Source organism: Phacochoerus africanus, chromosome 7 (genome assembly GCF_016906955.1).
Source record: "Phacochoerus africanus isolate WHEZ1 chromosome 7, ROS_Pafr_v1, whole genome shotgun sequence".
Lineage (NCBI taxonomy): Eukaryota > Metazoa > Chordata > Mammalia > Artiodactyla > Suidae > Phacochoerus > Phacochoerus africanus.
The window spans coordinates 87,364,234-87,391,241 of NC_062550.1; the positions used below are offsets into that span (position 1 = coordinate 87,364,234).

Sequence of the window (27,008 nt, forward strand, 5' to 3'; positions counted from 1 at the left end):
TGAAATTTTCTCTTCAGTACCTATGGCCACTCCTCTAGTTCAAGCCCCCACCACCATCCTTCTCCAGGTTTACTGAAACAGCCTCCAACCAGTCACCCTTTCTCCACCCTTTCATCCTTCCAATATGTCCTTCATACACTGAAGCCAGAGGGATCCTTCACAAACTCCCATCTAAGGATGTTATTACTTCCCTGCTTAAAACCCTTACTGGACTTAACAGTGCCACACTCCCTTCAGGACAAAGCCTCAACTCCTTAATGAAGCTACCAAAGCCTTGCAGGATCCCCTCTAGCCTCATCTCTTGACCCTCACACTCCAGCCTGTTGAACTTGTTTCAGCCCTTTGGAGCAGCGTGCTTTCTCACCTCTGTGACCCATCTACATGGATGCTCTCCTTCCTCCTCTCTTCCAGACTCACTCCTACCTACCCTTCAGATTCAACTCTAAAAAGCCTCCCGAACCTCCTCCCAAGTGTAGGTTGTATAGAAATACATGCTTCTATTTTCCTGTACTCTATACTTTAAAAAATAAGATCCATAAAGGAGCCACATTCTTCACCTCATCCACTTCTGCGTAGAACTCAGCGCTAAAATTAGTAACAGAATTGCTCCTAAACAATGAATGTTGTATTTATCACTAAAAGAAATATGAAACAATAACAAAATAAATCTGTGGTGTATTCATTTAATGTAAAGACAGCTTCCAAAACAGTGAAGTCTTTTAAGAGAAAGAAACAAGATTCCTACTGTTTAGTGAAACAGGACACTTTATTTGTAAAATATAGAAGCTCTTCATTTGTTGGGAGTCTTTGCTTTTTTATTTGAAAATTCCCTTTTGCAATGCTTGGCAGAGATCCAACCTGAATATCTTAATTTTACAGAGAATTATTAGCTTGGCATAAAATTTTGTGGGATATGAAATTTTTTTTCATTTAAAATCAGTTTGCCTTTACATATGATAGACTAAAGGACTATGGAAGATATACGTATAACACAAACACTAACATAAAGAAATGTAAAAACAACATTAAATGTCTATTTAACAATGTCTGTTCAAATGTTAAATGTCTCTTCAACATTAAATGTCTTTTTAACAAGTCCTCCATCAAGGGAAAAGTCATAATGTTTAAAATTCTATATAAAGTGATCTCTTCACCTCAGCTTATACTTACTAATCGAAAAGTTTATGTTTTGCATGAATGGGCAGAATTTCTATCAGTCAGCACTTCAGCAACATCTAGCACATGACTGATGGTCATAACACTTTAAATTCCCATGACACTTTCAGCAGCAAAGATGAAACTGCATTTAGTGTATTGGGTACATTTTATTACATTCTAGTTCTTGGGAAATTATTAATTCCCTTATGAAATACAGTGGCAACTTTCAGGTCAAAACAATCTACTCTGTAACAATGTAATAACATGAGAAAATTTTTCAGAGTTTTTAGGAGAAACACTAAAGAGATATAAACATAATTGGTGCCTGCATTTTGTAAACATTACTTCTGAGACACTTCGCTATGGCCCTTACATTTCAATAAAAACAGAGAAATATAAAGTTTGACAACCGAATAGGTCAAGTCTCCTGTTCTCTCACATTCTATGTACTTCACACGGTACATTAAGGATGTAAAGGTATATCTGATATCAAAGCATAGGAAGCAACAACTAACAGGAAGAAAGTAAAATACACACATAGATACACAGCCATGTTACTACAAGAAAGTAAAATATAGCAATACACATTAACTTAATCCCTTACTTTCCTCATCAACGGTCAGTTTGAAAAAAAAGTATTATTGAAATAACTGAACTTTCATTCTTAACTCCAAACTTAAGCTGAGATAGGAAAGGGAAAAAAAGGGTGCTGCTTAGTAAACATATAATGAATAAGCAAGAACTCAATGGAAAAATGTAAATTACTTCTGAATTGACCCAAACATTATTGTACTCATTCAGCTTTTCAGCAATAGCATATATGCTGTTGACATTATTATTACACTTTGTTCTACCATCACAAGTTATTGTCATCATTTTTTAATGAAGTGTTCAAAATAAATCCATAGCCACAGCAGAAATGGACCTGGGCCATACAAACAATACTGTGCAGAGAAGTTGCTTAATGGTGAGAATATAAATGCAAGGGTAGTATGATTAAAAAAAAAAAAAAAAAGAGGCTGGACATTGGAGTGAGACAGTCTAGACTGAATTCTGGATGGAACTTAGTAGCTTCATTCCTTTCTGAGCTTCAGTTTCCTCATCTAAAACATGGAGAAAACACCAACTACACTGCAGGATTATTAAAAAGTGCCAGATACAATTTTAAGTGCTTCACATGAATGAACTTTCTCAATGAATGATAATTACCACTACCTCTGGCACTGCCTTCACCTTCTGCTCCTCTCCTCTGTGGGGATAACCTGAACTTTTAATCCAAATTATACAGCATAGAAATAATAATCGCTACTGTCAGGCACTGTTCCAAACAAGTTGTATGGATTATTTCATTTGATCCTCACAACAACCTTCACATCAGTAAAGTAGTGACTCTTAATCTTCTTTTACAGAGTAGAAAATTTAGGTTGAGAAAGATTAAATAACTTGCCTAAGGTCACGAACATGGTAAAGTCTGACTTTCAGAGCCCCTTGTGCTTAGTAACTCTCCTACACTAAAAAGAAATATTATTTTTAATTCATTAACGTCAAAATAGCAGACACACCTAATATTCAAAGTCCGTTGGTTTTTAATGAGTTTTTGAAACAGATGAGTCAGACAGGGAACACGCAACAGGATCTGAACCAATCAACTATCACCTAAGTTTCCACTTTTTTCATCCAGATCCATTCCAGTCCCCTCCCAAAGGTAATCCGAGTCGGTGAAAACTCCAGTTCCCAATCACTGAAGGGCCAAGTGAGTGATCAGATAGCAGTTCACAAACGGCTTATCTTCTGAGAGAGTAGCTATTAGCACTCTGCACGCAAACGAAGAAACACCCAAACTCTGACCCAGACGGGGTCTACCAAACAAATAAATAAACAAATAAAAATCTTTTCATTTTATAATGACTAATCAGCTTCTCCACCAGGTGTACCACGAAGCACTCTGAATCCATAAGGCTCAGTCTCCTTGCTGGAAAAGATCAGTTAGGAACCAGGAGTGACTAACTGCATGGGCAAGCAGTCTCCAAATTTTCCTCGGATTACCAAGGCAATCTGTAAGCCTCCCTCCACCCCACCCCCAACCGGTGGGTGTGGGTGGGAAAAGCACCACGCTGAGCCTCCAGTTATATACACTTGTTCTGTCCATCTGGGCGATCTGGGCCTTGCAAGGACTGGAAGGCACAAATAGGGAAGAAACTGTAAACTCTGCCTGAGGGCAAAATGACTATCTGTCATCCTCCTTCCCACGTCAGTGACTTCATCAATTCTTCCACAGAGTGACGCTGAGGAATTAAGTGACCCTATAAGTGCAAGGCACTTGGAAATGAAGGTGCCCCTGGAGAGCCTAAACTAGCTTCAGGCTCTGATCCCTCTTTGGATTCTAAAGCGGAGCGGATTTGGATTCTAAAGCTCTTCCGCAGCTTAGCACATCCACACCTGCCGTCCCCCTCCCGGCACACCTGTTGCCCTTTGCACAGACCTGGGGGGGCAGGGGAAGGCAGGCATAACCTCACCTTGACGGCCTCAGGGACCAATCAGAGCACGCGACTCCAGCAGCGGGCCAATCACAGAGCGTCTTGGATCCCTCTGCTCTGGGCCCCAACCAAACCACCACTTTGACTCCGCGACCGCAGGGGGTCCTCGAGCGCAAGCCCCGAGAAGACGAGTAAAAGTTCGCGAGGTAAAAAGAAGGCAAACAGGGAAGTACTCACCCACCCAGGCGCAAGAAGCTCACTTCTCTCTACAGGACATCTCGCTCAATCTGTGCCTCGCAGGCACGCCCCTGACCAACCGCCACGGCCGCCGCAGCCTCCCGGGCCCCCGGGTTCACCGCCGCCAGTTTCGAAGGAACCAATCAGAAGGCGGGTAGGGGGCGTGGTTTGAGGCCCCGCCCCCAGGCCGCCCGCACTCGACTGGTGTGCCTCTCAGTCAACAGGCAACCCGCCCTCCACCGCCGGGCGTCTAACAGCTGCAGAGACCAAGCCCCTGTTTTTAAAGAATTTGTCTTGATCATTGAGCACGTCCCCTTATCTGGCCCTCTCAGGGAGAGCAACAAACCCTATTCGTCCCGATTGGCAGGAGAGGTGAATCAACCTCTCCTCTAAGCATCCTGAAGTGTTGCGCTGCGCCCTGAGTTTTACCCTGATATGTTAAGAGCCCCTCCCAATCCTAAATCCACCTCTCTGGCTGTGCTGAAGGCACCAGGGTTCCCAGATACAACTGTCACCCTGCAGGAATGGGGAGAGGGATGGAGAGAAATCCTGTAGTTCCAGGCTACAGCTGCAGCTGAAAGCAAAAAGAGGATGTTGGCTCTTCCTTCAGGAAACACCAGAGCAGGGTGTAGAGGAGGGGCGGGGGCAGAGGATTACCCTCTGCAGAATGAGAGAGGTTTACTAACTCCGAGGGTTGAGGTGACGTGGAGACTGGGCTTGAATGTAACAAAAGATAGGTCTGTGATACCTAAATGTGGCTTGTTAATACCGGGGCAAAATCAGTGCCCAAAGCTTGGGAGCCCAGGCCGTTCCTCTTTTTTTAGTTTTATTTTGGGAAATCATGTTACCTCTCTGGATCCCAGTTTCCCATCTGTAAAGAATTGACCTGGAATGATCTCTCTAGCATTTATTCTTTCATTCACTCACCAAAAACGGCAGGAGCTACACTGTTGCTCGCTGAAGAGACTAAAAGTGTGCAAGACAATCCTTGCCTCCGAAGTGCTCAGCAGCATGGTAAAGGGTCAGTGGAAGTCGGTGAGAGCACCTACCAGTCTCCGAGGGTAATGGTCAGAGGTTTGATAGGACTTGAATGTTGAAGGAGAAATAGGAATCTGCGAGAGAGGTTATTTAGGAGCAAAGGATGCTTTCTAGGCAGAGAGAACAGCAAGGTTCCAGGGATGTGAGAGCACCTGGAATGGTCTGGGAATAGCAGTTTTGAGCGACTAGAGTTTGGGGATTCTGAGGTAGATCAGGCTTGGAGGAGTAACCACAGATGAAAACTCTGGTAGATACTAAGGAATTTAGATTCTTGCAAGCAACTGTAATTGATTTATGTTTTAGGGGGAAAAAATCATTTTTGCGAAAGAAGTAAGACTGGCAGCAATCCTAAAAATTAAAAGCTGATAGGGAGTTCCCACTGTGGTGCAAAGGGATTGGCAGTGTCTCTGGAGCCCTGGGATGCAGGTTCAATCCCCCGCCTGGCACAATGTGTTAAGGATCTGGCATTGCTACAAGTACAATTCAGATCTGATCCCTGGCCGGGGGAACTCCATCTGTGGGGGCGGGGGGGGGGGAGGGGTGCTGGCAGTTACATAAATAGCTCAGAAGTGATGGTGAGAAAGACGTGTCTGGAAATATCTAAGTGGCTGATTTATCTGGACTTGGAACACAGGGAAAAGAACTGTGGAGGAAGAATTATACATTTGGTCTCGTGTTCACCTTGAGTTTGTGCCAGAGATACAGATTTGAGAAGTCAATTCAATAAATACTGTTAAGGACTTTCTCTGCACCAAACTCCATCCTAAGCACGGGAGTCCTACTTTCACAGCAGGACTTGGTTAGGTCAGCGAAGATGGTCATCAAATAGTTGACATTTAAGTAGTAATTGAACCTGATGCCTAATAGTGATGGTTCCTTATTCACTGAAGTCTATTCCAGAATCTTTTACTGCCCATAACTGCAATAGTTGCATTTTCACAGGACCTATAGTTCAAATCAACCTGTGTTTTATAATGTTTCTATTTAAAACTAAAGGGCAATTTGTTATACCATTTCAGAGTGGAGTTGAGGCTTTTTTTTTTTTTTCCTGTCTTTTCTAGGGCCGAACCCACGGCACGTGGAGGTTCCCAGGCTAGGGGTCTTATCAGAGCAGTAGCCACCAGCCTACGCCAGAGCCACAGTAACGCCAGATCCCAGCCAAGTCTGTGACCTACACCTCAGCTCACGGCAGTGCCAGATCCTTAACCCACTGAGGGAGGCCAAGGATCAAACCCACAACCTCATGCTTCCTAGTCAGATTTGTTAACCACTGAGCCATGACGGGAACTCCAGTTGAGGCTTTAAATTGGATTTGTTGCGCCCTAATATCAAAATATGTACATTTCTCTATAGAACCTTAAGAATAAGTAAATTATGTCATATAGGTCTTGCTTGATGAATCATTAAAGTCAGTAGTCTTATTTTTTCTTGCATGCATACTATGTACCTAAACATTTGAATACTACTTATTAAAAATTGAAACTAGAATAGCATTGCTTCAATTTAAATTACAAACGAGGAGTTCCCATTGTGGCTCAGTGGTAACAAACCTGACTGTATCTATGAATGCCTGGGTTTGATCCCTGGACCTGCTCCATGGTTTAAGGATCCAACATTGCCCTGAGCTGCAGAATAGGTCGAATGCTTTATTGCTTAGAGTTTAGTGTAGTTTTTGGCGAGTCTTTTTTTGCTTTTGATTGGTTTATTAGTTGTTTTGTTTTACGTCTTGTAGTTTCTGCTGTTGTTGTTTTTAATGCTTTGACATTATTGACTGTCGGTCTACAGGTTATGCCTTATGTGAACTACTGGATAAAATTTGGGGGCAATAGAGATCTTGATTCTTTCACAATTAAACTACTCATCCGGCAGATAATCTATCGAGACCCAACTACATTAAAAACAACACTAAGTTCTATCTTAAAGGAATGTCATTGATTTACATTAGCCAATATTATCTGTAAGTAATTCAATGATATAAAACTTTATGATAACAAGAGTTGTGATCAATACAAAAATGTTGTATCTGTATAGTGGGTTGAATAGTGTCTGCTCCACATTTCATGTCCACCTGGAACCTCAGAATATGCCCCTATTTGGATATAAGATCTTCTCAGATGACTCCCTCTTTAGGTTTGATAATTTAGTTCGACAAATTGCAGAACTCAGGAAAGCAGTTCACTTGCTATGACCAGTTTATTATAAAGGAGGCATCCCAGGAACAGTCGAATGGAAGAGACATGGGCCGTCAGGAGACATGGCGCTTCCATGCTTTCTCCAGCACATCATCCTCTTAGCACTTCGATGTTGTCCACCAACCCAGAAGCTCTCCAAATCACTTAGGGTTTTTTAAATTGGAAGTTCCATTACCTAGGCATGAGTGATTAAATCATTGGCCATCGGTAACTAAGCTCAATCTCTAGGCTCCTCTCCCCTCCCTGGAGGTCTAGAGCTGGAACTGAGAGTTCTAACCCTGTAATCACAAGATGGTTTCCTCTGACAACCATCCCCCATCTGAAGCTCTAGGGGCCCTCCAAGAGTCACCTTATTAGCATAAACTCAGTTATGGTGAAAGGGGCTAGTTATGAATAATGAAAGATGCTCCTATCACTCAGGAAATTCCCAGGGTTTTAGAAGCTCTATGTCAGGAACTGGGGACAAGAACCAAACATGTATTTCTTACTATGTCACAATTTGTTTCCCGCATGAGAAGCATTATTATCTGCTATTTCAAAGTCGTAACCACTTGAGTAAATCCAGACCCACAGGACAAACTCTGTCTGCTGTGTGCCCTCCGTTCTAGCTCACTTCCCATCGCCTTCCACACAGATGGCTCTTGATTGGGAAACACCACACTCAGTTCCCCAAACTGGATCTACTCCTTCAGGCCCTCAAAAACTTACTTCTCTGTCTTAAACCTCCTTTCCTCACCACCTTCTTCCCTAGTGGGTCCGCAACTTCCCATTTGCTCTTCATTCATCAGCTATATCACTGTAGATGGCAGATACTGAGATCTCATTTTGCAGTCGTGAAACCGAGGCTTAGAAAGTTCCTCTCGCCCCAGACTACTTGTGGTCATTTAATGTCTGCACAACTCCACCCCTCCCTCCTTTCGTAACTGCCACCCCTTTCACCTTGAATCCCCTGCCCTCTTAGCCTGACCCATGGAGTCTTGCCTATCCTTCCAAGGCCAGGGGAAGTGCCACCTCCTCCATGAGATTGTCCCAGGTGAGCCCACAGCCCATTCCTTTGCTCTTTGTAAGCCCCTCCAGGCAGTTACCCTGTCTTAATCCTCTTGGTATCTCCCATGGAGATTGGCATAAGGATCTTGTACTTAGTAGGGATTCGGATCTTCTGTTGTTGTAGCAAATGGAATCCAACTGATGTCAGCCCCAAATCACTCCCTTTTCTACTGACCAGTCATTTTTAGGACTTCAGGGTTGCCCTAGGATTTTACTACAAAAACTCTTTGCTTACTAAACCAGCTCCATTTTGGCTTTCTTAAGGAGAAAGGGACATATAAGCCCATTACTTATAGAAGGTGTTTTATTGTATTCACCAAAAGATGATGGGGAGAAGAATGCAACAGTATAACAATGAAGGAAGGAAATGAACTAATTCCTGCTTTGAGGGAAGTTTACAACAGCTGTGCACCCAGCTGAAGGAGTGTTTTCCAAAAGCAAAACAAACAAAATGATTAATTATATGCACCAAAGCCACTAGTGAGCACTTTTAAGAGAAAGGGGAATGTCCCATCACTGGAATTATCTGTGTACTCTGAATTTGAAAAAGCTGCCTCAAGACCCTAAGGAGAAAAAGGGATTGTTTCCAGGGAATATTTATGTGAGAATCATTAACTCTTCTGTACGCTCTTTTCTTTGAACTACAAAGAAAATGAAATGATCAGGGGGCTGTTAAATGAATGAATAGTCACCAGGACTTCTAGGGATGAGAAAAGCACCATTTTGGTTCTAAGACTTTATCTTTTTGTAAATTACTCCCTCAGACTCAATAGGATGCCATTCGTCATTTTTAAGAAATAAGTTTGTTTACTTTCCAAATTTTGTTCCCAAAGAAAAGCCTGTTGCCATTATGTTCAGTTTATTGCCAAAATTGAACAAAATTCTTTAATAAAATATATGCAATAAGCTAAGATGAAGAGTAAAATGAAATTTTTCCCTATTTCGACAGATAGACTTGAAGTAATGATTGATTTAATTAGGCAAACGGGGCATGCCAATTCGAATGAAAGAGTCCCTATAGCCTTGTAAATTACAAGGTAGGGGAAGTATTTCAGCCTAGCCCCATATTTACAATTGCAGAGGTTATATAACTACCACATAAATATTGATGAAATATTTCATACGTGAAACCAGGTGCAAATGAAATAAAGGAACGTTATATATATCAGGTTTATATTAGGAGGAAAATGAAGAGCTAGACATCCCCCCTGCAGTGCCCATCACTGCACATCCCAGACTTCACAGAGAAGCGGGGTAAACTTGTGGTCATTCACTCTCCATGACATAAGCATCTCTGCGTGGTGATGGTTGAATGTCCGCAACTCAGTCAGGCGACCCAGGAGGCAGGCAAAATGTTGAGGATTTTCAGGCTGATGAATCTTACACAACTTTTGTAGCACCTCAAGCAGTGGTTCCTGAAGCTTCTCTACTGCCTCTCGGTCCTTTATGTATTGTCTGTCTGTTTCGAAGTTTAAAATACAATGACAAAAAAAGTGAAAAAGCAATAATATAGCAAAATTACAGCAGTGTTACTTACAAATGCGTACACTGAAAATGCAGAAATTAAGTGTTCAAAGTGAGGAATTTACACACACACATAGATACATACACACACACATGTGTATTTTTTTTTTTCATGGAATTACAACCAGACCAAGCTATACTGACCCCCAGAGGCCTCCCTGAATTATCCTTCCAATTAATATGTAGCAGGAGAAGACTCCATATTGGATCTATTCCTTTAGCTCTAACCTTTGTTCTCTGTTGCCTGTGCTTAGTCATGCTGGTTCTACACCTCTGTTAAGGAATTTGCATACAGTTGACAGTCCATTCTCAAGGCTTTGACCTTTAAAGGTATAACACTTTTCCATTCATATAGAGATTTAAAAGTTGCAGAACAGAGGATAATATTTGTCTTGTTAGAGATTTCTGGGAATATTGTCACCAGACCTAGGTGGACAGCTGCAAGAACAAAGGATTCTGGCACTGAGAAATTAGCAACAACCAATCACACACACACACACGGTCTCCTTTTAGTATAAAAGAAACCTGAATTCTAACTTATAAAAGATGTTTCTTTGGGACATTAGTCCACCATCTTCTTGGTCTGCTGGCTTTTCCAATAAAATTGCTATTCCTTGCCCCAGCAATTCATCTCTTGATTTACTGGCCTGTCGTGTGAGGAGCAGTACAAGCTTGGGCTTGGTAACAAATGCACCAAGGTAACCCCTATGATGGGCATGAGCACCATTTCTGGTGCATATATTCTGAGGGGTGGAATTGCTGGGTCATAGGGTATATACATGTATAACTATAGTATGTACTGCTGAAAGGCTTTTTAAATTTTTTAGTTATAATTTCTCTTGGTAAAACAAAGTAACAACGAGCTTCTGCCTCATTATCATGTATAGAAATGGTTTAAGGCCAACATTGTCATTAAGCTTTCCAAATCATGAACATGGCATCACATGCTCCCAGATAATTAATCAGAAAATACAAATTTTATGTACAGAGGTATTCATTTCAACATTATTTAAAACAAGAACAATAACAAATTTGGAAACATTCTCACTATCCAAACATGGTAACAACTGAGTAAATAATTGTACATCAATACCATAGAATATTGCACGTATTACAACAAACTTTAAACAATATAATTTTTTAATGACATGGGGAAAGTACACTTAAAGACAGTATGTTCTCTATTATGTTAAAAAGTATATAATTCCATTTATGTCCTTGCTTATGTTTCAACTCCTTAGAAAAACCTTTCCTGACCACTAATTATAATAGCATTTTGCTGCCACATTATTTCCCTATACCCACATCTTTATATTTTTCATAGTATTACTACCTCCTAAAAATCACTTATTTGTTTCTTTAGTTATTGTCTTTCTCACCCTACTATAATGTAAGCTCCATGTAGCTCTATCCTTTCTGTTTCTTTGCTGCTATATCCCTCAATGTTTAGAAACACGTTCATGCACAGGTCTTCAAAATGCAATTACTGAATGAATGACTGTGATGTTTAGAAAAAGGCTGAGAATGGGAGTCCCCATTGTGGCTCAGTGGGTTATGAGCCCACCTAGTATCCATGAGCATACAGGTTAAATCCTTGGCCTCACTCAGTAGGTTAAGGATCTGGCATTGCCTCAAGCTGCAGTGTAGGTCGCAGACATGGCTCAGATCCTGCACTGCTGTGGCTAGGGCCAGCAGCTGCAGCTCCAATTTGACCCCTAGCCTGGAAACTTCCCTATGCCACAGGTTCAGCCTTAAAAAGCAAAAACAAAGAAAAAAAAACCCTGAAATGTTAACAATGGTTCAATTTGAGTTGGTGGAATTATAGGCCATTTTACATTCTCTTTGTTTCTGTTTTTCAGAATTTTCTTTAACATTACAACTATACTCGTGGGGGAGAGAATCGACAAATGGCATAAAAATTAAAATGGAACCTAGAAATTACCTGGAGAGAGGATAACAATTGCTGTAAGCAGAGCGTATTCTTCTTGAGTCATTTTTAATTCAGCAATACTTTTATAAAAACTGAACATAGGTGTTATATATTCATCGGAGATACCTATGGGGAAAAGTTGAAAAATCACAGAGGCATAGTAAACTGTTTGAATGACTGAAAAGTGTAAAACTATAAACACATAATATATGCACACATGTGTTACTGTTTATACCCATACGCACACATTTAAATAGTGATTACATATTAAATGTCCTGGCCAAAGGCTAGGCATTGCAAAGAAGATTAGTTAACAAAATCCTCAAAATATGACCTAATTAATGATTTGCATGTCTTTGATTTGGGCAATGCCTTTCTTTTAGTTACTGCCGTGTGGCAATAAACAATGATGTTCTTGAATCGCCAAAAGAATCTCTGGACCTCACCACGTTCTAGATGGGGTTTAATTCATCTTTTTAATATTACTGCCTATAATCAAGGCATAGATAGCATCTTAACCATTAATTAGATAACCAAAAAATTATTGTTCTTCAGAAGTAAAAACAACTCTACTTAATACATGGGCTAGGGTTCTCATCAGAGTTCTGATCTCTCTCTCTGAAGTACCATCCATTGCCTAATAAGCAATGGTACTTAGCTGTTCTCTTCAAACTCACTGTGTCCAAAAGCAAAGACACTGTGTCCTGACCCAAACTCCCCATCTTCCTCCAAATCCACTCCTTTCCTGGAGTTTCCATTTTCAGTGACTAGAATCCTCACTCACCCAATTACCTTCACCTGACAATCAAGATTCAACCTCCTGCAAACACCGATGCCCAGTCCTGTGTATTTGACCAATGAACTCTCACTTGGTGCTCCTGCCCCTCTTCACTGTACGTGGCTGACTTAGTTTAAGTCTTTATTCCTTTTCATCCAGATTGCTGCAATTGCCTCCTCCCCAGTCCTCCTGTCTTCAGCGTGGTCCCCTTCAATCCATTCCAGGATCCCCTTTCTAAAATTCAAACCACACCTGTCTCCCCAATTCTTACAAATCTTGAAAAACTCTCCATAGCTCTTGGCATAAATGTTGTTCCTTTTTACACAGAAAACTCCAGGACCTGTCCTCTGCCTTTCCCACCACCCACTCCTCACCCACATGGTAACAATAGGAGTTCACACTTACTGAGCATTTATTATGTACTAGGCACTGTTTGAGCACTTCTTATGCTAGAATTCATTTCATCTTTCTAACCGTAAGATAGGTACAGAGAAGTTAGACAACTTGCCCAAAGACACATAGCTGGTGAGAGGTGGAACCAGGATTCGAACCAAAGCTACTAGGCTTCAGTGTTGGCTCTTAATTGTGACTAAGGGGTATGATCTTTCTATCACATGGCCTTTACTCCAGCCAGGTTCAGGCACTGAGCATTCCCTAAACAATTCTCATTGCCCAGTTTTGAACATGTTCTCTCTCCTTTGAATATCCTCCTTCTCCATTCTAACTCCTCTTCATAATTTAAGATTCCTTTGTGTCCTGTCCTCCAATCATTCAATAACTATTAGTCTGGTGCCTGTTCCGTCCATGGTTCTACCCTAGAAGAGCTTTGGCTGGGGAATTGTGTAGACAGGAAAAAAACAAAACAAAACAAAAACAAAATAAACAACAACAACAAAAAAAATGGCTGTGATGTGACTTATGGATGTGTTAAGATGAGAATGGATTCCCAGAATTGGTCCACACTAGAATAGATTACTGTGTTCCATCCCAAACCACACCTAAAGCCTTAGAGCTTTGGTTGGACCACACCAGGAGAAAATTGGAGTCCACATATTAAAGAGTACAATTACCATCCAATATTATACTTCCCAAGATCAGAAACCCCGAATCCTCACCTTTAGATGAATCTAAACAATGTTCTCAGACAGAATCCTTGGTCTTTCTCTCCTTGGGCAAAATAGCGCACTTCTCTCTATTTGACATTTCATTCTTCAGTGGACCCCAGTGGGCTCTCTTAACAACAGTGTCTTTGTTGAGCACCTTGGGGATGACATCATTGGAAGACTGCCCTCTACCTGGCTGTTACGGATGAAACTAAACACTCACAACCAAATGAGATACAACTTGAAATGCAGGGGGATGGAGTCTGGGATGACTAGTTCTAATTTCCAACAAACATGGTGGTTAAGAGCCTGAGTTTCAAACCTGATCGATGATTTTGGTCTTGGGCACGGTACGTAAACTCTTGAAGCCTCAGCTTCTTCCTCTGTGAAATAGCATTATATGAGAAAATATAGAGCGAGTGTTTGGCACTGTGCCTGGCTCCTAGTAAACTCTCAATAAGTGTTAGAGCAAATAAATCATAATAAGAACTATTATTATTGTTATTCAGGAGAATTTGGTCAACACATTAATTCCATCTTCATCTCCAATTAACCACATGTACTTTTGTGTTTACAAAGTACACAAAAAAGTACACAAAGTACACTATGTTTTTATTTTGTTTTTGCATTCTGCAGTATCCTAAGGATGAATAAAAATTGATCAGTGATTTGCCTCAGTATTTTTCTAGGTATTAAAGCTAAGCTAAGATCTGCATTTCTTAATAAAGCAATAATTTTTCACCTTCAAAAACTGGTGGAGTTTCCTTTGTGGCTCAGTGGTTAACAAATCTGACTAGGATCCATGAGGATGCGGGTTTGATCCCTGGCCTCCATCAAAGGGTTAGGGATCCAGCATTGCCGTGAGCTGTGGTATAGGTCACATATATGGCTTGGATCCTGCCTTGCTGTGGCTGTGGTGTAAGCCAGCAGCTGCAGCTCCAATTGGACCCCTAGCCTGGGAACCTCCATGTGCCATGGGTGCAGCCCTAAAAAGCAAAAAAACAAAAAAACTACACTAATTTTGTTTACCTAAAATAACAATTCATGAATGTGCCATTATTTTAAATAGTATATGAGGCAGAGCTCCCTTCATGGTGCAGTGGAAACAAATCTGACTAGGAACCATGAGGTTTCAGGTTCAATCCCTGGCCTCGCTCAGTGGATTAAGGATCCAGCATTGCCATGAGCTGTGGTGTAGGTTGCAGACGAGACTCGAATCTGATGTTGCTGTAGCTGTGGTGTAGGCTGGCGGCTACAGCTCTAATTCAACCCCTAGCCTGGGAACCTCCATGTGCCGCAGGTACAGCACTAAAGAGACAAAAGACCAAAAAAAAAAGCCTATAAATAATAAATGCATGAGAGAGGGTGGAGAAGAGGGAACCCTCCTACACTGTTGGTAGGAATCGAAGTTGGTGCAACCATTGGGAAAACAGTGTGGAGGTTCCTCAAAAAACTAAAAAACTATCTAATTAACTAACTAAATAAATAAATAGTCTACGAGGCTTTGGAGATAAGATTAAAGACAACTCATCTGAAAATATTTATGAAATCATCTTTGACTACCTAATTTCCTATTTGTCTTCCTAAACCCCTCTCACCCTGCAAAAATGATACCCCCATTAGTTGTGTAGTTTCAGTTGACAACTTTTGAGGGGAAAACAAGTTAAAATGTTTATTATGATTCTTCATCCTGTGCATGTTGTAAAGACCAACAGTGAATATAGAGAAAATGTAGAAAATAAATAGAAGGCTTTTTAAAAAATTATTCTCCTATAGGATAGATAAACTATACACCTGCTTTTGGAATTAAGTAAATAATCAGAATTAAACATGCTGACTTATAAACAAGGTGGTGTTTTAAGTATTTATGAGCCAGTGATTTCTAACATAAGCAGAGCAATAACATCATCCTGAAGAGGCAGTCTTTTCCTGCTTCCCTGCTTCTTCCTCCTTTCTGAAACGCCCTCTTAAGTCCAATTAGTTGATGTTTGGTCACAAGAGGGGGCTATTTTCTAACTTAATAACAAAGACTACCAAGGAAATGTTCACAGTTGTAAAAAAAATCATTGTTTCTGCTTCTCTTTCTTGTTTTCCTTTTTTTCGAAAAAAGAAAAAGAGGTCTGTGACTGATAAATTAATTGTTCAGTGGTAAGAAATAGTCTCTGAGAACATAACCACGTGATAGGATTAACACTGTGCTCTTTGATTTTAAATGTAAATGTCTTTATTTTCTAAGTAACTTCCTACTTTTAGCTGGGGACGAAGATAAAGCAAGGGGGGTGTGTGTGTGTGTGTATTATATACAAGAGCACATATTATACAAAGCATCCTTGTTAGGCTAGGACACCCTGCCCATGTTTCAAGGCCAAGTTCAAATTTTGCTTTCTCTGTGGAACTCTCCCCATCACAGTGAAGCAGAATTAGTTGCTCCCTTCTCTATGTTCATTTTTATTGCTCCTCTGACAATTCATATCTCTCCCCACACTAGAGTATGAAATACTATATGTGTTTTATAAGAATGGGAGTCGACTGCTGTATTCCAGTGTCTGGCACACTCTTTGGCCAGTCAGGATGTTCTTTACTCCTCTCTGTATCCTTAGTAACTAGCATCCTACTGGAGACACAGCAGGAGATTGATAAATGCTTGTTAAATTAGGCAATTTTACTATGTTTTGTTTGTTCCTATCGATGACAATGACGGTAACACAGGTGTGAGATGTGATGGGGGTAAGGATGCCATTGAGACAATGGAAACATTCTCTTGGTGCTAAGAGATTGGATTTTAGTCTCTGTTTCGATTGCTAACCTCTGCTCAGTGAGTCATTTGTGCCATACTGTTGGCCTTGAGTAAAAGCCACATCAGCAATTCAAAAAAATAACGACTTTCAATGTCAAATATCTAAGATTTATTTATTTCATAAATAACATACTTTCTGCTAGTCGTAGGGGCTAAAAGCTACCTTAGGAAGATGGTGCTCAGGAGTTGTCAGGGTTTGGACTGTCAAGTTCCAGATTCATCTCAACAAAATTTCACCAATTTTTATGCACCCCATTGGTGCCAGGTACTGTGATAGGGCTGGGAACAATCCTCAAGTAGTTTACAGATTAAGATATCAGAAATACACAATGTCCCAAACTGGTCAAGTGTAAAAGGCTTGGGGAGTACTGCAGAGAGACAATGGCAAAACTGACATTTGTGTCACTTTAATACTTCCTCTTACTTCGAAGAGGTTTCTTCCTATAATTTGACCCCGAAAATTGTCCACGCCAAAATTATCACGTGACCCCTTTGAAAAGCAACATTGAGAGGTGGTAAGAATTCTAACGTTTAAGAATTAGCCTGTCCTATAAATAGTCTGTCATTTGTTTCTATACCTTTCTAACATTTTCAAAGACAGTCTATGAACTGATTATCAGCTTACCTCTGCCTTGTTAGAACATTTAGTTCATATAATTGTTTTCATGTTGTGCAAGTTTCCAAGTTTAAAGCAGCAAAATGATACTACATTTTTAAAGAGTAGAAAAAATAAGCCCAGCATACTACATACAGTATATGTATTTTACTACGCTACTGTAAACTAGCTACAGCTTCATTCTGCTAGTAAGAATCTCTCCTTCCTCTGACCTCATTGTCCCTATTCATTTTATTTGCTTAAAAGCAATTTGAAATTGCTAGCTGCTGATTATGCTTGCTCATTCAACCAAAGGACAGGAACCATGTCTTACTGGGTCTTTATATTCCCTACCAGGTGACAGTTGGGCAAATACTAGATCTTAGTGAGTGACAGCAGCAACGGATAGATATAATGCTGGGGAGTTCCCATTGTGGTGCAGCGGAAATGAATTCCCTGGCCTCCTTCAATGGGTCAGGGATCCAGCAGGGCCACGAGCTGTGGCACAGGTCACAGACGCAACTAGGATCCTGTGTTGCTGTGGTTGTGGTGTAGGCCAGGAGCATACCTCCAATGTGACACCTAGCCTGCAGAGACAGCCCTAAAAAGCACCCCCCCCCCAAAAAAAAGAAAAGAAAAGAAATAATGCTGGTCTTTGAGTAGAATACCTGTGTTCTCCTGGCAGTCTAACGGTTAGCTATCGGACCTTGGGCAGACAATCTAGCCTATCAAAGCCTGTTTTCCCATCTACAAAATAGGAGCATAGCACTCAATGACCCTTTAAGGGCTATTGGAAACACTAACAAGATGATACATGTAAAAGCAAACCATTCCAAAATCGCAAGATTTATTGTTGTCCTGATAAACGTCTAGTGAATTGAGTATTTCACTTATGTCAGTGGTGGGGAATCAAAAAAAGGTCCAAAAATACTAAAAATGTCAGAGGTTATTTGTATCTGAAGTGAACATAGCAGATCAAGTTGTTCTGTTAAGGCTGTGAGATGTTATTGCTCATTTCCTTAATGTTAAAATGTAAACTCATTCAGTGTTAGAAGCCCTTTTCAGTTCTATTGTATTTTATGGCATCATAGGATTATTCCTATTTTTATTACAAATTCCAGCTTATAAACATATTTTGCATAATATCACATGGAGTAAAAAAAAAAATGATGCGCTAGAGCTATGTAGAAGCAACTCAACCTTAGGTCGTGTCAGATACATGTTCTGAAGCCTCAACTAACACAAATAAACACTTATTAAGTAAACGTATCTGAGGAGACAGTATCTTTGTGTACACAATGGGATTTTAATAATAGCAAACAAAGAGGATGAATTTGAAGAACAAGAACTTTCGCATTTAAATTCTCTAAAGCGTTCCGTAGGCTTAAATGGGGTACCTTTGCAACGTCATGTTATTCTGGCATTGAACGTACAAGAGAAATAAGAACCTGTTATATTTGCATGAAAATAAAAAGTTATTCTGAAAGGTCATCTTGCAAGATCAGATTTTTCTGGGGTGTGGGGAAGAGGCAATGTTCTGAAAATCCACGGGGAGAAGCAAATTCATAAATATTAATAAATGGATGCATCATTATAGATAATAAAAAACAAAGCCGCATTGTGAGTTTGGATGGTTTTCATTGTCACAATTTGCGGTTGATGTTTGGGTGAAGTATCTAATGAGCTGGAGGCATGCATATTTATTTACACAGATTGTGTTCTGGCAAACTTCATTCTTGAACTTTTCTGAAACTTGCAGTATCACATGTTCTGAAACTTATGTCATCAAACAAGGTTCTTTTCTTTTTGATCATTACATATTTTTAACCTGCAAGACTTTCACAATTTCTCACTTACATATTGCCTTGGTCTCTTTATCAAGACCTGCTTCTTGTCTCAACTCCTCCAAACCTTCCTTCACATTACTGCTAGAAAGGTCTTTCTACGGTGTGCCCGTGGTCACACCACAGCTGCTTAGAATATTACCCAAACTTCCCATTATAATGTAGCAAATACTACACTTTCAACCCCACAAATATTATTTCCCAACAACACCGAGGTATTTGTGAGTCCTACCTATGGATGCTCTCTCGTTTCTCCACATCTTTGTTTTGCACTTGCAATTTTTATATTATTATAGTGTACTGGCTATATCCCTTGGAATGCCTTTCTCAGACTTGGGGGGCTTGACAAGTTGCTAATCATCCTCCATGATTCAACTGTCAACTTTGCATGTCTTTTCTGACTCACAGGAAGACAAGCACATCTTTCTGCTTCACTTTCATTTCACATTTGCTTTCCTTACAATTCCTATTACACAGCACATTGATCTGGAACCATTTGCTTGCACCCTTTCCCCACTAACTGTGAGCTCCTAGATGCATTCTCATCTCCACAACCTCCATAACGTTACAGAGCCTGGTGGTACAAAGCAAGTCTCCAATGTGAATAGAAAGACCTCCTATAAAGTGCCTGTTGGTTAGTAACTCTGCATCTCTCCCTCCTCATCAATAGGCCAAACGTTTCGGTTAAGCAAGACGGATAAACTCTAGAGATTTTCTGCACAACATTGAACCCAGAGTCACCCATACTGCATTGTACACTTCACATTTTATCAGAACCTTTCCCACCTCTCCATTTTTCTCCTGGTAGGACAGCCTTCAAAACCCTTGCCTCCTTACAGGTGTTCCCCATCCTAGCTTGTCCTAATACTGCTGGAAGAGTTGTGGAGTATAATTTTGACACTTTATCTCCCCTGCTCAAAAATCTTCAATGGCTCCCCATTACTTAGGAATAAACGATTAAAGCTTTAACCCAGCATTCCAGCCCAACCCACCACACTCAACCATTTGATTCTGACATTTTATTTCATTTACCTTCAATGTAATATTTCATCTGATCCTACCCGACTGTTGATTCTCCCTTGTGAGCATTCTTTCTTGACTCAATCCTGTATTTACTGGTCCTTCTCTCCTGCATCTCCCCCCCTCGATGTACACATCAAATATCCTTCAGCTCAAATGCCAAGGAAACCTTTCCAGAGCTCTCCCAACTACAAGTCATTTCTCCCTCACTTCTTCCCTTCCGTGTTTCATTATAATGACCTATGTATACAGTCATCTCTTCCCATTAGACTGTAAGTTTTCTAGGGCAAGGAACAGACCTGATTCCTCTCTTGATTATCACCATAGTACCTTGCCCTTTAATAATTGTTAAGCCAACCAGTTAGTGGATATATAAGACTAATGCATCTTTTTAAAACGTGTATTTTTAAAAATCTACTAGTGATGCTAATTATGCTTCAAGCTTTAACCAAGAGGAGAAAACATAATGGCTATGGGAATACTGCTTTTTTTAAAAAAAAAGTAATTTTCAAATTTTCATTTATTTTACTTCTATCACAGATGCAGAACTGCTGGAAAACTTTTCTTCCTATCTCTATTCTAAAATATTGGTTTTAGGAGTTCCCATGTGGTGCAGTGTGTTAAGGATCCAGCATTGTCATTGCAATGGGTTGGGTGGCTGCTATGGTACAGGTTTGATCCCTGGCCCAGGAACTTCTATATGCTGTGGGAATGGCCAAAAATAAATAAATAAAAAATAAAACATTGGTTTTATAAGCATTTAAACTTGTTCCAATCAGGCATGGAATGAAAATACTTTAGGAATAAATGAGTTTGAGAAGTCATTTCATCTCATTCCCTCCCCTCCCAACCCATCAATGTCTCAGGAAAATAAGAATTTATTCTATGTGAAGGATCTCCTAAGATAAATTGCACAGAATTCCTGCTAATTCATTCAGAAGTTCCATGACTCTCCCCATCGCAGTATTCCTCAATAGTAAGTTAAACTGCATTATTTATGCATTATTTCATTTTATCTCTTGAGAGATAGTGTAGTACAGCGCTTAAGACATGTGGCTTCTAAAGTCAGACTTCCTACCTATTTCCGGAAAAGTTATTTACCTAGTCTCTGTTTCAGTTTTCTCATCTATAAAATGGGAATAACAATAGAACTGATTTCACAGGATTTTTATGAGGATATGATGAAATAATATCATAAAGTATTTAGAACAATGTCTAAAACCTAATAAATGATGTGTAAATATTGTGCTACTAGCATTATTTCTTCTTATTTCACTTTGAATAGAAATGAATAGTAGTTTGATACAAAGTCATTCATAGCTGAAGGTTTTGAATACATGAATCTTTTTCTAGACTGAATAATCCCAGATACTTTACGCTATTTTAAAAACCAGGCTAATTTTCCAATCTTTAAATAATTCCTCCTCTGGTCCTTCATCTTAATGCAGTCAAAAAGAGTACTTTTTGGTATTTGGCTATCACAACAAGAATTTTTGAACCAAGTAGCTAACTTCCTATCTATTTAACACTTCTCTTTTTAGTGTTATTCTACATGCTACTCACAATGGGCCTACAACTGTATGAGGGTCTGGCCTTCGTGGGATGTACAAATTCCTACTTGCAGAACAAACTCTTCTTGCCATTAACTACATCACTCACCACTCTTTCGAATTCTTTCTTCCAATAGGTCAGTATGTCCAGCCGGAAGTTTCCTATTGAAAATCTCAGCTGAACGGAGAAACATAGCTTCAACTGCAGATCCTTTCAGCAAAGCAATCTGATCTTCGTGGTCCAATGTCTGAAATCCTGAGTGAAGATGATAATAAAATCCACATCAAAAGGTTGTGAATGTTGCATAATTATATTTCATCATCTCTGTTGATCAAACATTTCCATAAAGTGATTTTGTAATTTTTTTAAAGATTGGACTGTCCAGGTGACTCAATAAGTATCTATCATACGCTCTCAAATAGAAGCTGACTTTCATCTTTGTTGAGTGGGATTTGTTTAAGAAGTTGGGCAAAAGAGGGTATCAAGTCCTGGCCAAATATACATCCTTATATATTATGGAAGAGACAGGCTGATTGAGATGAAATAATCCTCAGAAGTTGGGGACAAAGCTGCTTTCACTGAGCCATTATTTTAGTCCCATCTAGTCATATCGGAGAGGGTCACCTCTGAAGAATGGAAACACCTACAAGCCAGAAAAACGTTGATGGATAGTCAGAGGTTTAAATGAATATTTGGCCAAATCACAAGTCTTTAGTCAAGACTAAGAATGGAAGCGAGCCCCCTCCCCCCAAAAAAACCTTATCAGGGCCATGTCGAGGTATATGCTCTGAGCTCAGCACTGCAAATGCAGGGTAGGGAAAATCAGAGAAATATGAGAAAGAATTGATGACCTAAAAGAATACAACACTTTCGGGAAAATTCAGAGTCCTCAACAGCCTCTCTGATCTCATTTCCTCCTTCGCCACCTCCTCCTCAGCCATTGTGCTCCAGCCACACTGACCCCTGGCTCTGCTGTGAACACACAAGTCTGATTTTGCCTCAGGGTATATGCGCTTCCCCAGCTCTCCCCATTCCTCACTCACTCACTACACACAGGTCTCAGCTTCAAGCTGACCCTACCTAAAATAGTACTCCCAGGAGCTCCTGCTGTGGCTTAACAGTAACAAACCCAACTAGGATCCATGAGGTCACAGGTTTAATCCCTGACCTTGCTCAGTGGGTTAAGGATCTGGCGTTGCTGGGAGCTGTGGTGTAGTTCACAGACATGGCTCAGATCCTGTGTTGCTGTAGCCGTGAGCTGGCAGCTATAGCTCTGATTCAACTCCTAGTCTTTGAACTTCCATATGCCATGGGTGCAGCCCTAAAAAAAAGACAAAACAAAATGGTACTCCCCAGTACTCACTAGTCCCTCCATTATAAGTTTATTTGTTAATTGTATGCCATCTCTCCTGGAGTACAAACTTCTTGGAGATAGAAACTTTGCCTGTTTTATTCACTTTTGTGTCCCAAGTGCCTGGCATATGACTGGAGACATGGTGTCTGTGAGGATGCAGGTTCAATCCCTGGCCTCACTCAGTAGGTTAAGGGTCTGGCGTTGTCACAAGCTGTGGCAAAGGTCACAGTTGTGGCTTGGATCTGGCATTGCTGTGGCTGTAGTGTAGACCAGCAGCTGCAGATCCAATTCGACCCCTAGCCTGGAAACTCATATGCCACAGGTGTGGCCCTAAGAAGAAAAAAAGAAAGAAAAATAATTATTTGTTGAGGAGTTCCCATCGTGGCGCAGTGGTTAACGAATCCAACTAGGAACCATGAGGTTGCGGGTTCGATCCCAGCCCTTGCTCAATGGGTTAATGATCCAGTGTTGCCGTGAGTTGTGGTATAGGTCACAGATGTGGCTCAGATCTGGCATTGCTGTGGCTCTGGCGTAGGCTCCGATTAGACCCCTAGCCTGGGAATCACCAGATGATGCGGGTATGGCCCTAAAAAGACATACAAAAAAAAAAGACAAAAAAAGAATTATTTGTTGAATAATTTAAGAATGACTGAATGAATGGAAAATAAACACAAACTCACATGCATATATGTACACACACACACAAAACACGAATAGAGATAAACTAGTGCCATCAGGGTCTAAATGCCCTAGAAAAGCATTAAATAGCAATGGAGTTCAGAGAAGAGAGTAATGCTAAGGATTGAACATCACTACCTAGATGGTAGGCATTCAAAAAACACTTGCTCAATGAATAAATTAAAGAACTGAAAACATACAGTCCATTAGTAGTGATTCTTTGAATAAATTGTGGTAGATCCATAGGATGGAAATATAAAATAAGGTCTCTAAAATCAGATTGCCTGGAGTAAAATTCTATGTCTGACACTTGCTATCTTTGCGGTCTTGGAAAACGTATTCAATTTCCTAATGACTCAGTTCCCTCATCTCCAAGATGCAGATTATAAAAGTACCTACCTCTTAAGCTAGGTATAAGTATTAATAAGACAACCATATTAAATGCTTAGCACAGCTCTTGACATACAGCAAATACTTAAATAATGTTAATTATTATTACAATGGAATACTACGCAACTGTTAAAACCATACATACACATGGAGATGACAGATGTTAAAGAAAAAGATACTCCAAAACGAATATGTAATGTATCACTCACATGTTAAAAAAGCCTATGTAGGTGTATGTGTGATGTGCATAGATTAAAAAATATGAAAAAATTAAACCAGATTGCCTTTTTTTTTTCCTTTAGTCTTTTTAGGCCACACCCGCATCATCTGGAGGTTCCCAGGCTAGGGGTCAAATTTGAGCTGTATCTGCTGGCCTACACCTCAGACACAAGCAACGCTGGATCTGAGCCGCATGTGCAGCCTACACCACAGCTCACGGCAATGCCAGATCCTTAACCCACTGAGCGAGGCCAGGGATTGAACCCGAAACCTCATGGTTCCCAGTCAGATTCATTAACCACTGAGCCACGATGCAAACTCCTCCCATCGGACTTCTATCAATGGTTTCCCATAATAAAAATGATATACATGGCTATGAAGGAGGCTTTAATTTTCTGCTCCATATATTTCTGCACTGTTTGAATGCCATCATTGAATTATTTACAGTGAGCACCAATTTATCTGGAGTTTTTGTATATAAAACTTTAGAAATGTGGTGAAGGATTCCCTTTTTGCATGCCTTCTAAGGTGATCCAGATCTGTGAGGCATTATTTTAAGGATGTTTGGAAAGGTCTCTGGTAGGACTTCTTATCAAGGTCCATTAATCTTTTAAATCTATTCCCTCTATTGATAAGCAAATATTTAAGTTCCTTTCTATTATTTGTATTTTTCCCAAGTATAAAATCAGATAGTGAGAGTGAAAAAATAGGCTAGGCTTTTTCAAACTGTACTCCCTGTCTCCCTCCTACCTCAAATTCTGAGTCACTCTCTTAGAAGGCATGCCCCTTTGTCTTCATAAAATATAATCTAGAAACTTAAATCAGTCCTAAAGTCTCATTTTCACCTCAGTACCACAAATGCCTGAGAGCAGCAGAACCTCTCTAAGTAGCAATTTTGCTGTAACCATCTCTTTTTCCATTGATAATGAATAACCTTTCCCTGTTCTGAGAACTTGAGTCTTTTCTGACCTTTCACAAAAAAAGTACAAATAAAATAATAAATAAATAAACTGTCACTACTTTAGAGAATCTAAGAGCTCTTTTGAGGGTATAGCCATGCTGCGTTCCAGCACCCTGGACAGTGCCCGGCACAGGTTATGCTCAATGAAAGGCTGAAAGGAATGACTCAACAGGGTCTTTCACAAAATACCCTTTCATATTGCTAGTACATCACGATTATACAATACATAATAATGTCATTTCTATAATTATCATTCAAATGATTTTTTCTGGAGTACCCGTTGTGGCTCAGCAGGTTAAGAACCCCACTAATATCCATGAGGATGTAGGTTCAATCCCTGGCCTCACTCATTGGGTTGAGGATCCCACTACTCAAGCTGCAGTGTAGATCACAGACGCAGTTTGGATCCCACATTACTGTGTCTGTGGCATAAGGCTGCAGCTCCAATTTGACCCTTAGCCTGGGAACTTCCATGTGCCACATGGAAATAATAATTTTAAAATAATAATTTTAAAAATAATAATTAAAATACAATGTTTTTCTTTCTCGAGGTTCTTTTTTGCCTTTTATTTCCTGCTATACTTTAGGTTTTTTTTCTTCTACTTTACTTATTAAACATGCACTAATCATACTTTTTTTCTCCCTCAGGATCTTTTGGGATGGAATTGTACTTTTCCATTTCCTCAGGTTTAAGCAATGGAAATGAAGAGGTACAAGACTATACAATGGAGAAAAAAACTCTTCAGCAAGTGGTATTGGGAAAGTGGAACAGCTACATATAAATCAATGAAGTTAGAACACAAAATAAATTCAAAATGACCTAAAAGACTTAAATATAAGACATGAAACCATAAAACTCCTAGAAGAGAGCATAGGCAAAACAGTCTCTGCCATAAATCATACCAGCATTTTCCTGAGTCAGTCTCCCAAGGCAAGAGAAATAAAAGCAAAAATAAACAAATAGGACCTAATCAAACATACAAGCTTTTGTACAGCAAAGGAAACCATAAACAAAATAAAAAGATAACTTACAGAAAAGAGAAAATACTTGCAAATGAGGTAACAAACAAGGGCTTAATTTCCAAATTATATAAACAACTCATTCTTCTCAATGACAAAACAAATAACCCAACTGAAAAATGGGCAGAAGACCTAAATAGAAATTTCTCCAAAGAAGACATACAGATGGTCAACAGGCAGATGAAAAGATGCTCAACATTGCAGATTATTAAAAAAATGAAAATAAAAACTGCCATGAGGTATCACCTCACTCATTGTGGTCAGAATAGCCAGAATAGCCATCATTACAAAGTTTATAAATAACAAATGCTAGAGAGGGTGTGGAGAAAAGGAATCCTTCTACACTGGTGGTGGGAATATAAATTGTTGCAGCCACTATGGAAAACTGTGTGTAGGTTTCTCAAGAAACTAAAAATAGAGCTACCATATGATCCTGCAATCCCACTCCTGGGCATATATCCAGACAAAACCATAATTTGAAATGGTTCATGCACCCTTAATGTTCATTGCAGCACTGCTTACAATAGTCAAAACATGGAAGAAACTTAAATGCCCATTGATAGAGGAATGGATAAAGAATATACAGTACATAAATACAATGGAATAGTACTCAGCCATAAAAAGAATGAAATAATGCCCTTTGTAGCAATATGAATGGATTTAGATATTATCATATTAAGTAAATCATGAAGAGAAAGACAAATATCATATGATATCACTTACATGTGGAATCTAAAATATGACACAAATGAACTTATCTATGAAACCGATACTGACTCACAGACTTAGAGAACAGACTTGTGGTTGTAGGAGTGGAGGTGCATGGAATAGCGAAGGATTGGGAGTTAGGGATTAGCAGATGCAAACTATTATACACTGAATGGATAAACAACAAGGTCTTATTGTATCGCACAGGGAACTATATTTAATACACTGTGATAAACCATAATGAAAAGAATTATGAAAAAGATTGTATATATGTATACCTGAATCACTCCTCTATACAGTAGAAATTAACACATTGTAAAAAATATACTTCAATAAAATAAAATTTTAAAAAAGAAATAGGTAAGATATTTCCATTGCTTTCAGATA

The 27,008-nt window shown here is 39.7% G+C and overlaps 2 protein-coding genes across 6 annotated transcripts in view; both read right to left on the bottom strand.

Moving 5' to 3' along the window:
* Positions 1-3,980, bottom strand: part of GAS2L3 (growth arrest specific 2 like 3) — a 39,071-nt gene extending 35,091 nt beyond the window's left edge. The window contains exon 1 of one of the 2 annotated variants that reach the window (XM_047788192.1): positions 3,873-3,980. The gene's annotated coding sequence lies outside the window, so the exon portion shown is untranslated. The other variant, XM_047788193.1, reaches the window with a different exon arrangement.
* A 4,455-nt stretch (positions 3,981-8,435) lies between these two features.
* Positions 8,436-27,008, bottom strand: part of NR1H4 (nuclear receptor subfamily 1 group H member 4) — a 77,014-nt gene continuing 58,441 nt past the window's right edge. For all 4 annotated transcript variants that reach the window (XM_047788197.1, XM_047788196.1, XM_047788195.1 and 1 more), the window contains 3 exons: positions 21,400-21,546; positions 11,616-11,729; positions 8,436-9,608 (listed from right to left, as the gene is read on the bottom strand). In XM_047788197.1, coding sequence (XP_047644153.1) covers positions 9,370-9,608; positions 11,616-11,729; positions 21,400-21,546 — 500 coding nt within the window. In that variant the 3' untranslated portion in view covers positions 8,436-9,369. The remainder of the gene's footprint in view (positions 9,609-11,615; positions 11,730-21,399; positions 21,547-27,008) is intronic.